Source organism: Ichthyophthirius multifiliis, assembly GCF_000220395.1.
Source record: "Ichthyophthirius multifiliis unplaced genomic scaffold scaff_1120509251429, whole genome shotgun sequence".
Taxonomy (NCBI): Eukaryota; Ciliophora; class Oligohymenophorea; order Hymenostomatida; genus Ichthyophthirius; species Ichthyophthirius multifiliis.
This window is the reverse complement of record NW_004085882.1, coordinates 88,981-106,305: the sequence shown is the minus strand read 5'-3', so window position 1 is coordinate 106,305 and position 17,325 is coordinate 88,981. Positions and strand designations below refer to the sequence as shown.

At 12.5% G+C, this 17,325-nt stretch overlaps 2 protein-coding genes across 2 annotated transcripts, besides 48 other annotated features; both read right to left on the bottom strand. All coding sequences in view use genetic code 6, as the record gives it.

The window, feature by feature from the left end:
* Window positions 1-288: 288 nt before the first annotated feature.
* Window positions 289-340: a microsatellite.
* Window positions 341-1,119: 779 nt separating this feature from the next.
* Window positions 1,120-1,162: a microsatellite.
* A 342-nt stretch (window positions 1,163-1,504) lies between these two features.
* Window positions 1,505-1,547: a microsatellite.
* Window positions 1,538-1,618: a microsatellite.
* An 893-nt stretch (window positions 1,619-2,511) lies between these two features.
* Window positions 2,512-2,544: a microsatellite.
* Window positions 2,512-2,547: a microsatellite.
* A 736-nt stretch (window positions 2,548-3,283) lies between these two features.
* Window positions 3,284-3,335: a microsatellite.
* A 913-nt stretch (window positions 3,336-4,248) lies between these two features.
* Window positions 4,249-4,312: a microsatellite.
* Window positions 4,313-4,414: 102 nt separating this feature from the next.
* Window positions 4,415-4,469: a microsatellite.
* A 908-nt stretch (window positions 4,470-5,377) lies between these two features.
* Window positions 5,378-5,429: a microsatellite.
* A 2,147-nt stretch (window positions 5,430-7,576) lies between these two features.
* IMG5_202800 (hypothetical protein) lies at window positions 7,577-9,895 on the bottom strand (the record flags this gene model as incomplete). The annotated part of the gene is made up of 4 exons (XM_004023877.1): window positions 7,577-8,708; window positions 8,761-8,825; window positions 8,929-9,623; window positions 9,682-9,895. 4 exons carry the CDS (start codon window positions 9,893-9,895, stop codon window positions 7,577-7,579), a joined length of 2,106 nt encoding a protein of 701 aa, XP_004023926.1.
* Window positions 7,778-7,825: a microsatellite.
* Window positions 8,079-8,129: a microsatellite.
* Window positions 8,090-8,129: a microsatellite.
* Window positions 8,093-8,125: a microsatellite.
* Window positions 8,106-8,130: a microsatellite.
* Window positions 8,753-8,785: a microsatellite.
* Window positions 8,833-8,903: a microsatellite.
* Window positions 9,779-9,836: a microsatellite.
* Window positions 9,780-9,845: a microsatellite.
* Window positions 9,815-9,884: a microsatellite.
* Window positions 9,844-9,892: a microsatellite.
* Window positions 9,896-10,333: 438 nt separating the features above from the next.
* Window positions 10,334-10,384: a microsatellite.
* A 152-nt stretch (window positions 10,385-10,536) lies between these two features.
* Window positions 10,537-10,607: a microsatellite.
* Window positions 10,551-10,618: a microsatellite.
* Window positions 10,557-10,677: a microsatellite.
* Window positions 10,568-10,631: a microsatellite.
* Window positions 10,626-10,667: a microsatellite.
* Window positions 10,627-10,667: a microsatellite.
* A 257-nt stretch (window positions 10,678-10,934) lies between the features above and the next one.
* Window positions 10,935-10,971: a microsatellite.
* Window positions 10,972-12,050: 1,079 nt separating this feature from the next.
* Window positions 12,051-12,118: a microsatellite.
* Window positions 12,119-12,330: 212 nt separating this feature from the next.
* Window positions 12,331-12,359: a microsatellite.
* An 89-nt stretch (window positions 12,360-12,448) lies between these two features.
* Window positions 12,449-12,499: a microsatellite.
* A 266-nt stretch (window positions 12,500-12,765) lies between these two features.
* Window positions 12,766-12,800: a microsatellite.
* Window positions 12,766-12,821: a microsatellite.
* A 21-nt stretch (window positions 12,822-12,842) lies between these two features.
* Window positions 12,843-12,872: a microsatellite.
* A 278-nt stretch (window positions 12,873-13,150) lies between these two features.
* IMG5_202790 (zinc finger transcription factor sma, putative) lies at window positions 13,151-15,865 on the bottom strand (the record flags this gene model as incomplete). Its single annotated transcript, XM_004023876.1, has 7 exons — window positions 13,151-13,845; window positions 14,044-14,233; window positions 14,823-14,960; window positions 15,188-15,337; window positions 15,409-15,459; window positions 15,509-15,631; window positions 15,674-15,865. The coding sequence occupies 7 exons, from the start codon at window positions 15,863-15,865 to the stop codon at window positions 13,151-13,153; spliced, it is 1,539 nt and encodes a 512-aa protein (XP_004023925.1).
* Window positions 13,571-13,661: a microsatellite.
* Window positions 13,742-13,786: a microsatellite.
* Window positions 13,752-13,802: a microsatellite.
* Window positions 14,743-14,810: a microsatellite.
* Window positions 15,866-15,882: 17 nt separating the features above from the next.
* Window positions 15,883-15,937: a microsatellite.
* Window positions 15,894-15,943: a microsatellite.
* Window positions 15,915-15,952: a microsatellite.
* A 97-nt stretch (window positions 15,953-16,049) lies between these two features.
* Window positions 16,050-16,092: a microsatellite.
* Window positions 16,093-16,134: 42 nt separating this feature from the next.
* Window positions 16,135-16,200: a microsatellite.
* Window positions 16,137-16,195: a microsatellite.
* Window positions 16,164-16,200: a microsatellite.
* A 529-nt stretch (window positions 16,201-16,729) lies between these two features.
* Window positions 16,730-16,755: a microsatellite.
* A 537-nt stretch (window positions 16,756-17,292) lies between these two features.
* Window positions 17,293-17,325: part of a microsatellite that runs on past the window's edge.

The window sequence follows — 17,325 nt, the reverse complement described above, 5'->3', positions numbered from 1 at the left end:
ATATTTAGCTAATATAATATAAAAATGTAATAAAAATATTTTATTTTTTAATTATTAATTAATATATTATATTCGTTAAATAATTTTAATTAAATTAATATTTATTACAATTATTATAAAAAGTAGAAAATTTTAAATATAAAATTACTAAACAAATAAAAAAATATGATATAATAAAATTATTAAAATTAGTTTTTTTAAAATGCTTAATGTATAAAATAATAAAATCGATTCCCCTTAAATTTTAATTAAAATAACTATTCATTAATACGAAAACAAATCGGAAAGTATATGATATATACATATATATAAATATATATATATATAATATTTAATATATCAAATATAAAAAAAGTAATTAGAATAAAAGAATAATTAATATAAATAATATAAATTATAGTAATTAATTTGATTTTATAAATAAATCAAAGCACCCTTAATGTATATAAAATACAAATATAATAGCCCAAAGATAATATAAAAGTATAAGTTTTTTTTAATAAGCCTTAACATAATAATAGATATAATCTATAATATAATAATAACAAAATAAAATAAAACCATAATAAATAATTTAACCTATTCAACCTATAGTAAATTAATATTATAGGAAATAAATTAATAAAACCTAAAATGATTTATATTAAAAAAATAACTATATATCTATTGTTTAAAATATTAAAACAAATACTCCAGAGAAAACAATAAAAGAAGATAATTAAAATTAATATAAAGAAAAGTATAAATGCTTAAATTAAGAAATTTAAAAATAAATAAGAATTATAGAAACGTCCTAAAGAAAACATAAATTACTATAATATTAATTATATAATTTAAACTCTTTAGATTTTTAATTAACTGAAAATAAATAATAATAGTAAACATAATAAGAATAAAAATAAATAGATTAATATTAATAAGAATAAGAATATTAGTAAGAAATTTAACAAGAATTATAACAAGAATTCTAATAAAATTTTTTAAAAAAATATAAATAATAGTTATAATGCTAGTAAAATATAAAATAAGACAATTATATAAATTAATAATCTTTTTTAGATAATGAGCTTATTACAGTTTAATAAAATAATAATTAAGATGTGGCAAAAATAGAAAAATAATAAGATATTTAATTGGAATAAGATATTTTAGTTGAATAAGAAAATCTTTAAAATGAAACTTCTTAAAATAGTAATATAGAAAATAGCATTGAATAAAAGGTTTTAAATAATTAAAGTGTTATTTACAATAATTAATTATAAGAGGAATAAAATTTCTAAAAATGTGATAATAAATAGATTTAATAAAATAATAAAAGATATTTTAATTTTTCGTAACCTTAATTGTATTAAATTCTAGAAAATAAAAAATAAAAAAAGAAAATCTAAAAAAAATAAACATTTTCAGAAGTCTACTTATAAAATGTTTAAAAAGAAAATAAAAAACAACAAACAAACGGATAAAATAAAATTAAATAAAGAGAAAATTAAATGAAAGCAAAGAATTATATATAAAATATTTTATAATAATAATGATTTATATATATATATATATATATATATATATATATATATATATATAATTAAATATATAAATAAAATATGTATAAATATATATAAAATTAAATATAAATATCTGTTTTTTATATTTAAAAAAATAAAAAATAATTCATCAAGATTCTTATTTTATATTTTTTTAAACTTTTAAAATTTAGTCATATAATTCTAACTCTTTTATATCATTTTCATTTAGAAGTAATTTTAAATCATTATTAAATTTATTATTAACATATTAATGAAATGTTTCTTTATATATTAAATTCTATTAAATTTCTTTAGAGTTTTTAATATTTTTATTATAATTATGTAAAGTTGTTTCTTTATTTTCTTCTTTTTATTAATATTAATATTATCCTATATTATAATAATAATTTTATGACATTGCATTATCTAAAAATATAGTATAAGACTTTATATTATCTTAAAAATTATATATTTATGTAAAGTTAATTTACGAGATCATTTAAGATTATGTATTATTTATAATTTTTGAAATTTATCTCATTTTTTGAGCCGAATTATTTAAAGTTTCTATTTTTTTGGCATATTATATTATTTCTTTATTAATTTTATTATCTAAAAAAAACCATTCAGGCTCGTTTAAAAACTCATCAAAATCAATATATATTTGGTTTAATAAAATTTTCCATACTTAAAAAGTTATCTATATTAAATCTTTATAAAATTACAAATATTAAATAAGGTAAAAGTGAATATTGGTCAATTAAGTTTTTAACTTCAAAACACAAAACATCGTAAAACTTAACGCTATCATAAAAAAAAATATTGGAGTATCTTGAAAAAATTCATAAAAGAAGAACTCATTCCATATATATTTAAATTGAGTAGATAAATTAAGAATTTATACTAAAATATTCAATATTTAAAAAGATAAATAAAATTTAATTTTTAATAATTCAGTTAATTATTATTAAAAGGTAATTATCTATCCTATATATATATATATAATATATATATATATATATATTAATTTATACATATTTTTTTAATTTTATAAATACTTTTATACAAATTTTATATAATTATTAATTATCATATAATTTCTATATATTTTTTTCATAAGTTAGAATTATTTTTTCAAATATTTAATATTCTTATTAATTCATTTATTTATATTTTTCTTCATTTTCGAATTAGGAATTTTATTCCCCATATATTAATTACAAAAGCTATCTTCTATATCTATTATAAATTTATGAATATATTTATATATATTTTTATTGAATATATTATTCATCTTTATTTTTAATTTATTATCTCAATAAATTATAGATTAGACTCCTATATAATTTCTTTAGATTAATTATTCTAATATATAATTGATAAAATTTAGAAAAAATGTTAAGTAGTTACTTTTTATAATTTTTCATTAGTTAAATTACTTTTTTTAATTAATTTTTGTAAGTATTACTTAGATTATTTTTTTAAGGTTTTTTATATTTTCTCTTTGAATAATTAAATCATTTTTTTATTATTATATAATTACTATATAATTATTTAGAAATTGCTAACATTTTAATTACTGTATTTTATTTATAAAAATTGGTATTTTTGTAATTATTATATATATCTTTAATAAATATTTGAAATTAATTATATTTATTAATAATAATAAATTTAAATTTGAATTAAAAGTTATTTTTTTCTAAATATAATCTCAATGCTAAATTTTATTAAAATATTTTTTTATTTTATTTCCCTAATTTTATAATAAATAAAACATAACTTTTTATAATAAATAAAGCATAATTTTTTTTTATTTTTTAAAAGAAAAAATACATTTTATATTTTTTATTTTTTTTAAAAAAAGTATATATATGTTTTCATTTTAATATATATAAAAAAAATAAAAAAACATAAATAAAAAGTATTTAATATATATGTTAAATTTAAATTATATATGAGAATTTTTATATTTACATTATATATAACTATATATTAAAAAAAAAAAAAAAAAAACACAGACTCACAATAATATATTAACTTTATAAATTCATTTTTTTTAAAAAGCTTATATAAAATTTTTGCTTAAAAAATTATTTTTTTAATCATTATAAAACCCTATCTTTTTTTAAGACAAAGGTTTTTCATCTTATTGAAATTATTTTTATTTATAATTAAATTCATTACTACTTTTTCTTTTAATAATTTATCCACTTTTTTTTTATTATTATTACTATTGAATATAAATATTTTAATTATACAAATCAAACTCTGAAATATATTAACTTCTAATTTATTATTCTTAAGGAAATATATTACTATCTTAATCAGAAATTTATGAATATTTTTTTTAATATTATTAATAATTATTAAGTAAATACTAATGATTTTTTTATGTATTATTTTATTTTATTTGATTTATTTTAAGTAATTGACTTGATAGTTATTAAAAATTATTATTTTTTTAAAAATTATTTTATTACATTTATTTTTTATCTTAAGAAACTTTATAAGTAGGTTTTTCTTTAGAATTATTAATACTTTTCGAAAAACTTAATTATTAATTAAACTATTAACTATTTAATTATTATTTATTATTAATAAAATACTTCTATTTTTCATCAAAATTAACACTAATAATATCTCTTTTTTTTCCTTCCTTAAAATCTATTTTTATTTTTTATTAAATAATTTTTTGATATTAATTTTTTACCTTATTAAGAAATATTATTATTATTGTTATTATTATTTTTATTATTATTATTATTATTATTATTATTATTATTATTTTTCCATAAATTTTTTGCATAATAATTAAACAATCCATTTATTTTTTATTCATTAGTAATTTATTTCTGATCTATTTTTCCATTATTTTTTTTACTTTGATTATTATTTATAATTTAATAACTTATAATTTAATTATTTACAGTTTAATTACTTATAGATTAAGTATTATTCAGTTATTATTTATACTGATTTTGTTAATTATTTCTTGGTTATATTTACTCATTTTATTATTAAGTTTAATTTTATAATTAATCTTTATTTTTTTCTGAAATAATTTACTTATTATTTTCATTTTTATCAAAATTAATAATATTATTTATATTTATACTTTCATTTTATTTCTCTTCTAAATCAATTATATATTTATTAATAATGTAATTATCATCACATTAATTAAATTATTCTTATATATTTTATAAATATATATCTTTTTTAAGTTTATCATCTACTTCTATACTAAACTAAGGATTATATACATCATATGAAATTGTTTCAAACGATAAAGTTTTATTTTTTCTAAATCTTTTAAAAAGGAATACTCTTATTAATATGCTTAACAATCTTACTTTTACTCATTTTCAGATGAATCTTGTAAAAAAGATCTTTCTAAATCATTTGATTATTCTTTCTATAACTTATTGTAATGCAAAGAAAAATTTTTATCGTCTTCATTTATCAAATAATTGTTTTATTTAAATGAATTATCACTTTTTTATTCTATTCCGGAAATATTTTCATTAAAAATTTCATCAGACATATTGTTTTCTTCTTCTTCTTCTTATTTTATATTTTATTTGTTATATAGCATTTAATTTTTATTTATATTTTCAGTATATAATTATTTTTCTTTTTTATTTCTTAAATTAATAATTTTATTTTTTTTTAAAAAAAAAATTAATATAAAACAAATAATATAAATATAAAAAAAAAAATTCAACAATTTTTTTTTTTCTTTTTCTTTTCATTTTCATTTATGTAAATACATATTTCTTATAAATTAAAATTTGTTTATATTAATTTAAAAAAGAAAATAATATTATTATTTTACTAAATTTAATATTAAAATAAAAATAATCTTAATATATATAAATTAATATTTAATACATATATAAAATACTTATATTTATACATATATATATATATATTTAATAAACTTTTTTATATTTATTTTATTATTATTTAATTTTTAAACATTTTTATTTTAAAAACAAATAAAACATAATTTTATATAGATTAAAACTATATATGCAAAGTTAAATAATAATATTTTTTGTTTTTTTGTCATATACAAATTTATTTAATTAATTATAAATAAATATGTTGCATAAATTTTTATATTTGCATTAATTTAAAATAATTTCTAAATAAACTTTTAATTACTTTAGTACAAATCAACATATGACATTATATTGTTAGAATGTTCCTTTAGATTATAATGATAATATTTTGGAAGATTATTTAAATAAAAAAGGAATTCCAAAATAAAAAATAATTTCTATAAATATATTAAAAGATAGAATAGGTAAGTATACAGGAAGGGCAATTATAGAATTAAAATCTTAAATAAATATATAAAATAACGACGAAGATAATATAAAAATAAAGTAATTTGGTTTCGAAAATATATAAGATAAGAATTTTAACAAAGTATTTTTATTTAATATACATGAAATATTAGATTAATAAGAACTAATTTCTTTAGCAAAAGATTTTGGGCATTTAAAAGTAATAAAAATGCCTTTAATAAAAGATGGTAGTAAAAATAAAGGCTTTTGTATAATGGAATTCGAAAACGAAAAATAAGCTTATAAATTTAAAAAATTTATTAATGGATAAATATTATTTAATAAATAAATAAGGTATTTTTTTAAAAAATGTTTACATATTTATATAAATTAAATAGAGCTGAATTTCAAAATATATAAATTGAAAAAGAAAAGGAAGAATAGAAACATAAATACTAAATAGAATTAAAAAAAAAACATAAAATTCTTAAATATAATAATTATAAGATAATTCAGATTTATATTTATAAATTTTCGGATAAGAATGAAAGCAAAAATCAAAATATTTTAATAATAAAAAATAATCTATATACATATAATTATTAATTATTAATTTTTAATATGTTTTTATTTTTTATAATAAAAATATTAATATAATATTATTTTAATATTAATATAAATTTTTATACTAACTAATATTTTTGTTAGTATTTACCTTTTTTTTTAACGTATTTTTCAAATAAGAAGTCTATATGTAAAAAACTCTTAAATTTAATAAAAAAAATGCATGTTCTGATATTTCTTATATTAGATTTATTTATTATTTAATATTGAATTAAAAAAATATTATACAGTAAATAAATGCCAATCCTAATCGTATTTTTTTTTTTATCATGTATGTTTAAACTTATTATGATCTTTTGGCAATAAATCATAGAATAAAAACAAGATCAAATTCCGATTTTATATTTTTATGAATTTTTTTAATATATAATAATTTTTTATGAAAATAGATTATTTTAATATATTTTTTTTTTTTTTATGAGTTTTATTCATTTGTAAAAATAATTAATAAATAAATATAAACTTTTACTAACTTTTTATTTATATTTTAATTTTTTTAAAATAAAATATATATATAATTTACGATTATAACAAAAAAAAATACATTTTGTCATTTTTATAAATTATAACTAAAATTTAGATTATATATTATTAATATTATATAATACAAAAAATAGAATTTTATTTTCAAATAATTAAATAAATAGCTCTTAAATATAAATATTATATTAAATCTTTTATTTTAGAAAATAATATATTTAATAAAAAAAAAAATTAGACATAATACTATATCTTATATTATAAAAAAGATAAATTATTAAATATAAAAATATACTATTTTTTTAATTAGATATATAATGAATTAATATTTAATTTTAACATATTTTTATATATTTTTCATATATACTTAAATTAATATTAATTTTATATGTTTAAGTTATTTATAAAAAAAAAGATGTTCTTGTTATTTTTTTCTATTAAATATTTTAAAGAAAAATTATTTTGAAATTTAAAAATTTTAACTGAATATTAAAATAATTTTTTTATTTAAATAAAAAATTTAAAACTAAATATAAAATAATTTTAGATTTATTATTAAAGTTTAAATATATAAACTAATATTTAAATAAATTAAATATATTTTTGATGACATCGAAATTTAAAAATATATTAAATATTTTAGAAAAATTGTGTTCATTTAAATATTTTACTTTTTATATTACAAAAACAATCAATTAAATTCTATTTTTTTTTCGTAACTATAATATATCCTAAAATAGCTAAAATACTAGAACATAACATAATACTTCCCATATTATTTTTAAAAAATCCATCTCTTTCTTTTAAATTTTAAATTTTATTAACCTATAAACCACATATTCTAATTAAAAAATTTATATATATATATATATATATAAAATATAGGATTATATATAATATATAAATCTACGGTTTATCTATTAAATCTTCAAAACAGTTTTTCAAATTTTGCAAAGTATTAGCATTATTTTAATTGCTAAGACTATAAATAATATTTTCTTAAGAAAATTAACTTAAGTATTATTTAATTTCTTTTTCTTAAAAATTTCGAATTTAAATATACATTTTAGTAGAATCTAATATTTATTGATATAATTAAGATTAGTTTTCAAGTAAATATTTCAATTGATCTTTATTTTCAAAAACAATACAAAGGAAATTAACACTAAAAAAAAAATTAAAAAAAAAAAAAAATTAAAAAAAAAAATACATTTTATTAGAATCTTCAAAAAGACTCTAAATATTATTAATATTAACAAAATTTAAAATAAAATATCGACTTTTTTTATTTTTTAATTCATGTTATATTATAATATCAGATAATTAATCTATATTTTATTAATTTTTTATTTATCTAAATATTTCTAACAAACATTATTAATTTCCAACAAAATAAATATTAATAACTTATCTAGTATGCATTTTTATCAATTAGCTATACATATTAGTACTATTAGTGATATTAAAAGCATCGCATAAAGATCCTTAAAAACCAATATAAATTAAAATTTTAAATGTTTATTTATAATCAAAATTAGTTTAGTAAATAAATAATTTTAAAAAATCTTATTCAGTTATTAATTATTATTCATCATATTATTTGTCTATTATATGTAGAAAATTTCTGAAAGGATTTTATTTATATGGATAGAATATTTCATTTAATTTACTTATTTATATAGTTTATTAATTATTTGAAAATCTTTTAAAGCATTTATTTACAATAAAATTTTTTGTTTATAGGCTTAATTCTACTGTTCTTCCACTACCATATTCAATTATTAATCTTTGATTTTTTTAAAAACAAAAATAAATAATAAATACTTCAAAAAAAATACTAATCATTAAAAAACTAATCATTAATTTCTAATTTATCATTATAATTAAAATGTCGTAAAATATACTATAAAATATATATATATATATATATATATATATATATATATATATATATAAATATTTATTTATATTATAATATATAACATGATAAATAAATAATAAATTACCCAACATATTTACATTTTCATTAATTCAACACATTTTTTTTATAAAATATAGAATCCTTCTTGACTTATGAACTAATCAATATAATCACTTTATTAATTTATATAAACTCTATTTTCTTAATATAAAATATCTTTTTTTATTAAATTTTTGATTCCAATTATATCGTTTTCGCTTAAATCGCCTTAAAAAACTTCCATTTAAAATTCTCTTAATTCTTCATTACTCCATTTATTATCTAAATCTTTATCACAAATCCAAAAAATTCTTGTAAGTGCTTATTTAAATGCTTCAGTGATTTATTTTTGACTAATATCATATAAAGGAGATAAAGGATATAATACTGCTCTATGGGCACTATATATTACTTCAGAAATATGTTAAAAAGTAAGAGCTGAACATTCAAATCCCATTTATACCTATTTACATTATTTAATTAATGGAATTATCACTTTCTCAATACGATTATTTTCAGGAATTTATGAGCATATTTCTTAAGCTAAATCACATTTATTACCTATAATTATTATTGGTACATCTTAAGAATGTAAATTTATAAATGGGATCCACTTATTAGATAATGATTGTATTGATTAATTATTTTATAAATCATAAAACAAAAGAATTATTTCAGAAGTTTTTATTTAATTTATTAAATATTGAGATTTCCAATCATCTATAATAGTTAAAATATCTCCTTTTTATTGGAAATAAAAAAAAATTAAAAAAAAAATATTTTTAGTTTATTTTTTTACCATTAGTATCAATTAAAATTGTTGATACTAAATATTAATTTACTTATTAATCTGTAAAAACAACTGGATCTAAAACTGATGATTCCTATAAAAACAAATATTTATAATAATATTTAAATTTATTTATATAAATTATAATATTTATATATATTTATTTAATATTTTTTTTTATTTTATTTATAATTATTTTTTTTATTTATATATCTATTATCATGATATTTTTTTTATAATATTAAAAATATACTAAAACAAATATAAAATAGCCTTGAAATTATTTAATACTTTTTTTTATTTTATTTATCAAGTTTTATAAAGTAAATTAGATATGAAATAAATATTAATTAATTTTTTATTTTATATAAAAAAATTACACTTTCAGGATAATTTTGTTTTGTTAAAGCAGAAATCCATTATGTTTTACCAACTTATTCTAAATTTTAATTTTAATAATAAATTTATTATATTAAAAAAATTGATTTATTTATTTTTATTAAGATATACTATCTCCTAATAATAAAATTTTTATTCTTCTGTTTTTCATTAATATATTTACTTATATAAAATATGATGGAAATAAAATATAATATTTTTAAAAAAAAATATTTTGATTTATAATTTTTTTATTTTTTGAAAAAATAATTATATATATATATATATATAAAATTATTATTTAATTATAAATTAATTATTGATATATATAATTTTTAAATATTTATATATAGTTAAAATATAGTTATTTAAGGTTATTATTTATTAAAAAATGGTAAAAGAAATTAAAAAAATAGTTTAAAAAAAAAAAAATTTAGAATTCATTTCATTATTAATTATTAATTATAAATATTATAATAAAAGCAAAATTATTAAATTAAATATAAATATATATATATATATATATAAATATTTATTATTTTATATAATTATATATATAACTATATATTTTTTTCTATAATATTTTTATATAAATATAATAATATTTTATAAAATATTATTATATAATATTTTTTATATTCTTTCATATCTTTTAATTTAAAATTTACCATACAAATTTATTTTTAATCTAATTTATTATATATTAAAATTAAATATATAACAACTAATTTAATATATATCATTTATTATTTTTATAAATTTAATCTATATAAGGTAATTTAATACTTAATTTTTTTTATTATAAGTTTTTTTTTAAACTAATTTGTCCAGTTTTAAGATTTTATAATCTTTCTTTTATTATATTTTAATTATTTTAAAAATAATTTTTTAATATATTTTTTTTTTAATTTATTTTATTTTAGTCTATTAATTAAGAACTAATATCTTTTTTACATGTTTATGATATATTTTTTCTAGTTCTATTAAAATTTTATTAATAAATATCCGTATAATTATTCTTATTTTAATTTTCTTTAGAATGTGACTTGTATTGATTTATTTGTTTACTTTTTTCTATATAATAATTGTTTTAAAAGAAAACTAATTTACTACTAGAAAGTTAATAGCTTTTATTTATTTGCTATCTATTATATAGATTTTAATTGTAAATACAATTCTATGTTTAAGATTTCTATTATCTATTTGATTCAACTCCTAATTTTTAATTTCTTTGTTGTTTTTTTTTGTTAAATAAATTATAAATTTTTATTATTTTACAATAGATTTTCTAAATTACTATTTAAACATTAAGTTTCTTTTAAGCTATTTTTTTATACATTATTTTAATTAATTATTAATACATTTTCATTATTCTTTTATATATTTTAGTCACTCATTTAAATGTTCTCATTATTTTTTTAATCAATTTTATTATTTAAATTAATTATTTAAGAACATTATGTTTAGTATTTTATTAACTTTTGCTATTGTTTTTAAATAATTTCTTTTATTTTTATTTATTCAAGTTAATTATAACTTATTGAATTGGCTTTTTATATTTTAACAGTTTTTGACCTTTTAAATTAATCATTTTTAACTATTTTAGTTATATTTTTAAATAATAGAATTTTTTTTTTTTAATATTAACAAAAATTAACAACTATATTTTTTTACTTTTTTATATATCTATTACAGTTAATGCATGCTTCTTGTTTTCTTAATTCATAAATGTATATTAATTTGGAAATTTGCAAGCTATGTAATCCAAATATTAAATTCTTTTATTTTAAAATCCGAAAATTTAACCTTATGCACTTTTTCTTCTAATTTAACATTTATTGATTTGCATTTTGCTAAGTTCTTGGTTATTAATAGAAAGACTTCTATCTTTTAATGTTTGAATTCTTTTAAGATCTTAATGACTTTAACTTTAGTTCGAAAATTTTTCACTCTTATTCATAGCTACAACATATTAATTATATTATTAATATAAATAATAATTTTATTTCATATTTATTAAATTTTTATATATATAATTTAATGATTATAAATATTAATTTAATTTTTACTTTTTTATAATAAGAAAATTAAATTCTTTAAAAATATATATATAAAAATCTATAATATTATTAAATATTTTTAAATTTGATAATTTTTTTTATATAAAATAATAAATCGAAAAATATCTATTTATTAATAATATTTTAAAAAATAAAATAAATGATAATTTCTTAAAAAAACAAAAAAATATATATAAATATTTTTTTAAATAAAAATATTATTTAATATTTTAATTTAATATTTATAATAAACTATATATTTTTTTATTTATATATCCCATTAAATCTAAAATGCAAAAAATAATATTAGTTAAAAAAATGTTTAAAAAAAAATTTAAATATATATATATATATATATATATATATATATATATTTATATATTTATATAATTATTAAAAACATAAATTTAATAAAAATTTTTTTAATAAAATAATAATAAAGGTAATTTATATATAAAATAATAAAAAATTACTCAATAACCTTATTTTTAAATTTTTATTTAGTAATAAAATATCCAAAGTTAAAAGCATATTTCATTATTTATCATACCAATTAGACTATGATTCAATTATTGGTTAGAAAGGCTAATAAATACTATTACATTATTAATTATTATTATTATTTTAGTTACCAAAGTAAAACATGCTATTTTAGTATTATTATTACTATTATAATTATTATTATTATTAAACCTATTATAATTTTTATTAAATATGTTAATTTTTGTCTATTTATTAACTTTATTATTAAATTTATTATTACTATTGAAATTAATACTATTTGTTTTTATCTCCTCCGTATTAAGATTAATTAATAATTTAATTTTAATTTTAAAGTTTCGAATAAGAAGGTATTTAATATTCCATAAATTATTGATCGTTATTTTCTGTAATCTATTAGTGAACATTTAAATTCTAAAGCTTAAATTATTATTATTAAGCTTAAATTATGTTATAAATATTATTATTTGGTAAATCATATAAGTTTGAATTATTACTCTATTATTATTCAGGAATATTATTTAAATATTTTTAATTAGTCATGATTTATTAATTTTCTAATATAAATTAGTCGTTATTATTATTAATATTTTGAATTTAATTATATTTTTTATATAAATCTTTTTTTTTAATATATTGGCATTATTAACAATATTTTAATAGTTGGTGCATTATTCTTAATTTATCATATTATTTTATTAATCATGAATTTATTATTTTTAAATTTAATCATTATTGACAATAGGGAAATTACTATTTTACATATAATCATCTTAATTATATATTTACTCATTTAAGGGTACTTATTAAAAGTTGAAATTATTATCTTGTTATTTATTAAATTATTAATTTTAAAAATTATATGTATTAAATAAATTAGTTTAAGTATTATTTTAAAAATTTTAAAAATTAATTTAATTGTTTAAATTTTTTTAGGGGATATTATTATTTGGTTACAGTTATTATAATTATTATATTTACTATTATTATTATTATTATTATTATTATTATTATTATTATTATTATTATTATTATTATTATTATTATTATATTTATATATTCGGTTCTTTTTATTTTTCTTATTTTTTAGCTTACTTTTTATTATTATTTACATTATTACTAATATTAGTATTAGCTGTATTATTATTTAAATTAATCTTACTATTATTTAAATTGATTTATTTATTATTTTATGTTTCCTAATTTATAAAATACTAATTAGTTATATTTTATTCTGAAATAACGTTTATTTAATTATTTTATTACAATATTATTTCACTTTATTAAACAGGTTCTTTAATAAATTATTTATATTCAAAATTTTGAGATTAATTATTTTATTTTATTTTTTTTTTAGGATTTTAAATCGTTTAATATCTCTTCTATGAATTATCATCGTCACTTAAAATATTAGTTATTTAATTATTATTACCTGTATTGCTACAGCTTATTCTCAAAGCATCTTATTATTCTAAAACTTCCTTATAAAACTAATAATTTTCAATATAAACTTATTTAATTTGTTCAATATTTGTTAATTTTATAAAATTGTTTGGAATTTAATCTGAGTTCATCATAACTTCTAAAACATCACCTTTAATAGGATCTATAAATTCATTAATCTCTTTTTTATATTATTATTATTTATGTATATTTTTAATTAATAAATATATATTTTTACTTTTTTTAAATTATGATCTTCTTAATCAAATTCGTTTTCAATAACTAAAATTATTGGTTTATTTTCAATATTCTTATGAATTTAAACACTTCTTGATTTATTATATACTTCAATTAAAGTAGAAAGTAAACTTTAAAGGAAAATTTTTGGGTACTATTTTTGTTTTTTTTTTTTATATATTATTATATATTACATTATTATAAGGAATAAAATTTGTATTGTAATATAATTTCACACATGAAGTAAATTTAATTGCCAAAAATAAAGGATGTTTTACTTTGTTTCTTATATTTGGTGCAGTAAAAAAATAGTATTAACCCTTTCAAACTATTATCTATATCTTTATCTTAAGCTCCTACTTTCTTTTTACTTTCTCTTTTAACATATTTCTTTTCAATACATTCAGGTAAAAATAAATCTAAAAAAGTAATAATTTTTTTTCCTATTAAAATATATATATATATAAAATATATATATATATATATATATTTATATATTTATTTATTTATATATATATAATAATTTTTTACTTTTTGTCCTTATGTATCTCTAGCTGATCTCCTTGAATCAACAAATATAGGTGGAGATATTTTAGATTCCAATATTTTTGGATGTTCAAATTTATTTTAATGCAAATAAACTACGATTACTAAATGAAATTTTGATCCCTTAAATAAAAAATCAAAATTAAAATATAAAAAAACTTTTTAAATAAATTAAAAAATATATAATAAAATATATTTCTAAAAAAATATATATTTATGTTTTTTCACTATTTATTTATAAAATATATCTTATTTTTATTTTTAAGTTAAGCTTATATTTTAAATTAATTATTAATTAATTAATTATTTATTTAAATTCTTTAATTTTTTTTTTTTGTGTTTTTTTTTACTTCATGATTATAAGAAGTTGTATTAAATTTTATTCCTGAAAAAACACAATTAGAATTATCGAAATCACATATATATCTTGCATTTCCTACATCGACTAAATGAAATGTGTGTATTTAATTTAAAATTGCCTTGACTATGTATAATTCAGCCTTTTTTATTTTAAAAATAATAAAAAACTAATATTTATAATATAATAAAAAAAATTATAATTAAGTCATGCATATATTTTAGAAGGCGGTTATAATTTGTCTCCATTAGTTGGATCTTTTATCTAATTTTTTTTTTATAAATTACTATATTAAAATAAACTGTTTTTTTACATCTAAAGTACAATTTATATCAGGAATATTCCATGATTTATGCCAATTCCATCCAAGTTCTTAATTAAATAAGAAATGCCTTTAATTTCTGATAATTAAGTCAAGTTTTGGTTAAACATTTTACTTTTTATATGATTTTATATTATTTTTTGTTTTTTTTTTTACTTCAGACGGTAAAGTTAATATTATAGAAGGGGATAAATTCCATGTTATTTCCGACTCTTAAGTTATTTTTTTTATATCATATACGCAAGGAATCCACTCCCAATTTTTTTCATGCTCATATATAAATTCTTTATTTTTATTATATGATAAATCGCATTCATTATTGTCATTTTATTCTGAAATATCACTCATTTTTAATGTTATAATTGTTAAATTTATATATATATATATTTTTTTTTAATATTTATATATTATTTTATTTTTATATATATTTTTTTAATTAATTTCTAAAAAAATGGGAAGATATCTAAACTTGTTTAAAAAAATAAAAAAAATAATAGAAATTGATAAATAATTAATAATATTATTAATAAATTAATTAAATATTTTATTTTTATAATTAAAAACTTGTATTTTTAAAGTTTTTTTGTATTTTTTTTATCTAAATATATTTAAATAGATAATTTTTATTTTTCTATTTTTTTTGTTAATATTTTTCTTTAATATTTATTTTTTTAATATATTATCGATTCTTTTCTTTTAATAATTTTTTTTTTTCTATATATTAAATTATTATCATTTATTTTTATGATAGTACGTATTTATCGTAAAAAAAATAAAAAATTATTATATTAAATTTTATTAATTAATTTAAAAATAAAAATTTATATACTAGATAATTTTAATTTATTATTTATTTTAATAATCTAATTTTTACTTAATTATTTATTTATATTAAATAAATATTAATTTCTTTTTATTTTATATATTTCATATTAATATATTTATATTAGTTATATTATTTATTCATATAAAATGTAATTTTATATATATATAACATCCTATTCATATAAAATGTAATATCTTTTGTAAAAAATATTAAATATCTTTATTTACTTTATTTATATATATTTTTTATCATAGTTCTAATTTATTAAATAATATAAATTTTTAAATTATCGTACATTTTTATTTACTATTTAATATAAATTAACAATTTATAATAAATTATAAAATCAAAAAATATTTTATCAATAAAATTGATTTAAATATTTTTTTTTTTTTTAATTTTTTTTTTAATTGTGTATATTTTATTAAAAATACTCATTTTTTAAAAAAAAAATAGCATTAAAAAATATTTTAATTTTAAGTGATATAATTTTTCTTCTTAAAATAAAAAAATAAAAAATTTTACTAAATATAAAATTAATAATATATATATTTTATATATTTAAAAAAAAAAATATTATTAATAATTAATGTTATTTCTTTTTTACATAAAAATAATTTATATTTTATGATTTTTTAAATATATTTAAAGTTTCTAAAAAATAAATTACTATAAAATAACTTTATATATTAATATATAAATTAAATTATATTTTATTTATTTTATTTATTTTTAAATAATGTAATTCTTAATTTATTTAAATTATAAATTTATATTTATTGCAGCTATATATAAATTTTATATTTTTTTTTTTTAAAGAATTCATTTAAACTTATTTTTTATTATTCATAATTTAAATATTTTTTAAATTCAATTGAATTTATAAATATAAATAATTAATTTATCTTTAATTAAAAAAATATTTTTTTAAATAATTAAAATTTTATCGGTTTAAAATTAATAAATTTTTTAAATTAAAATA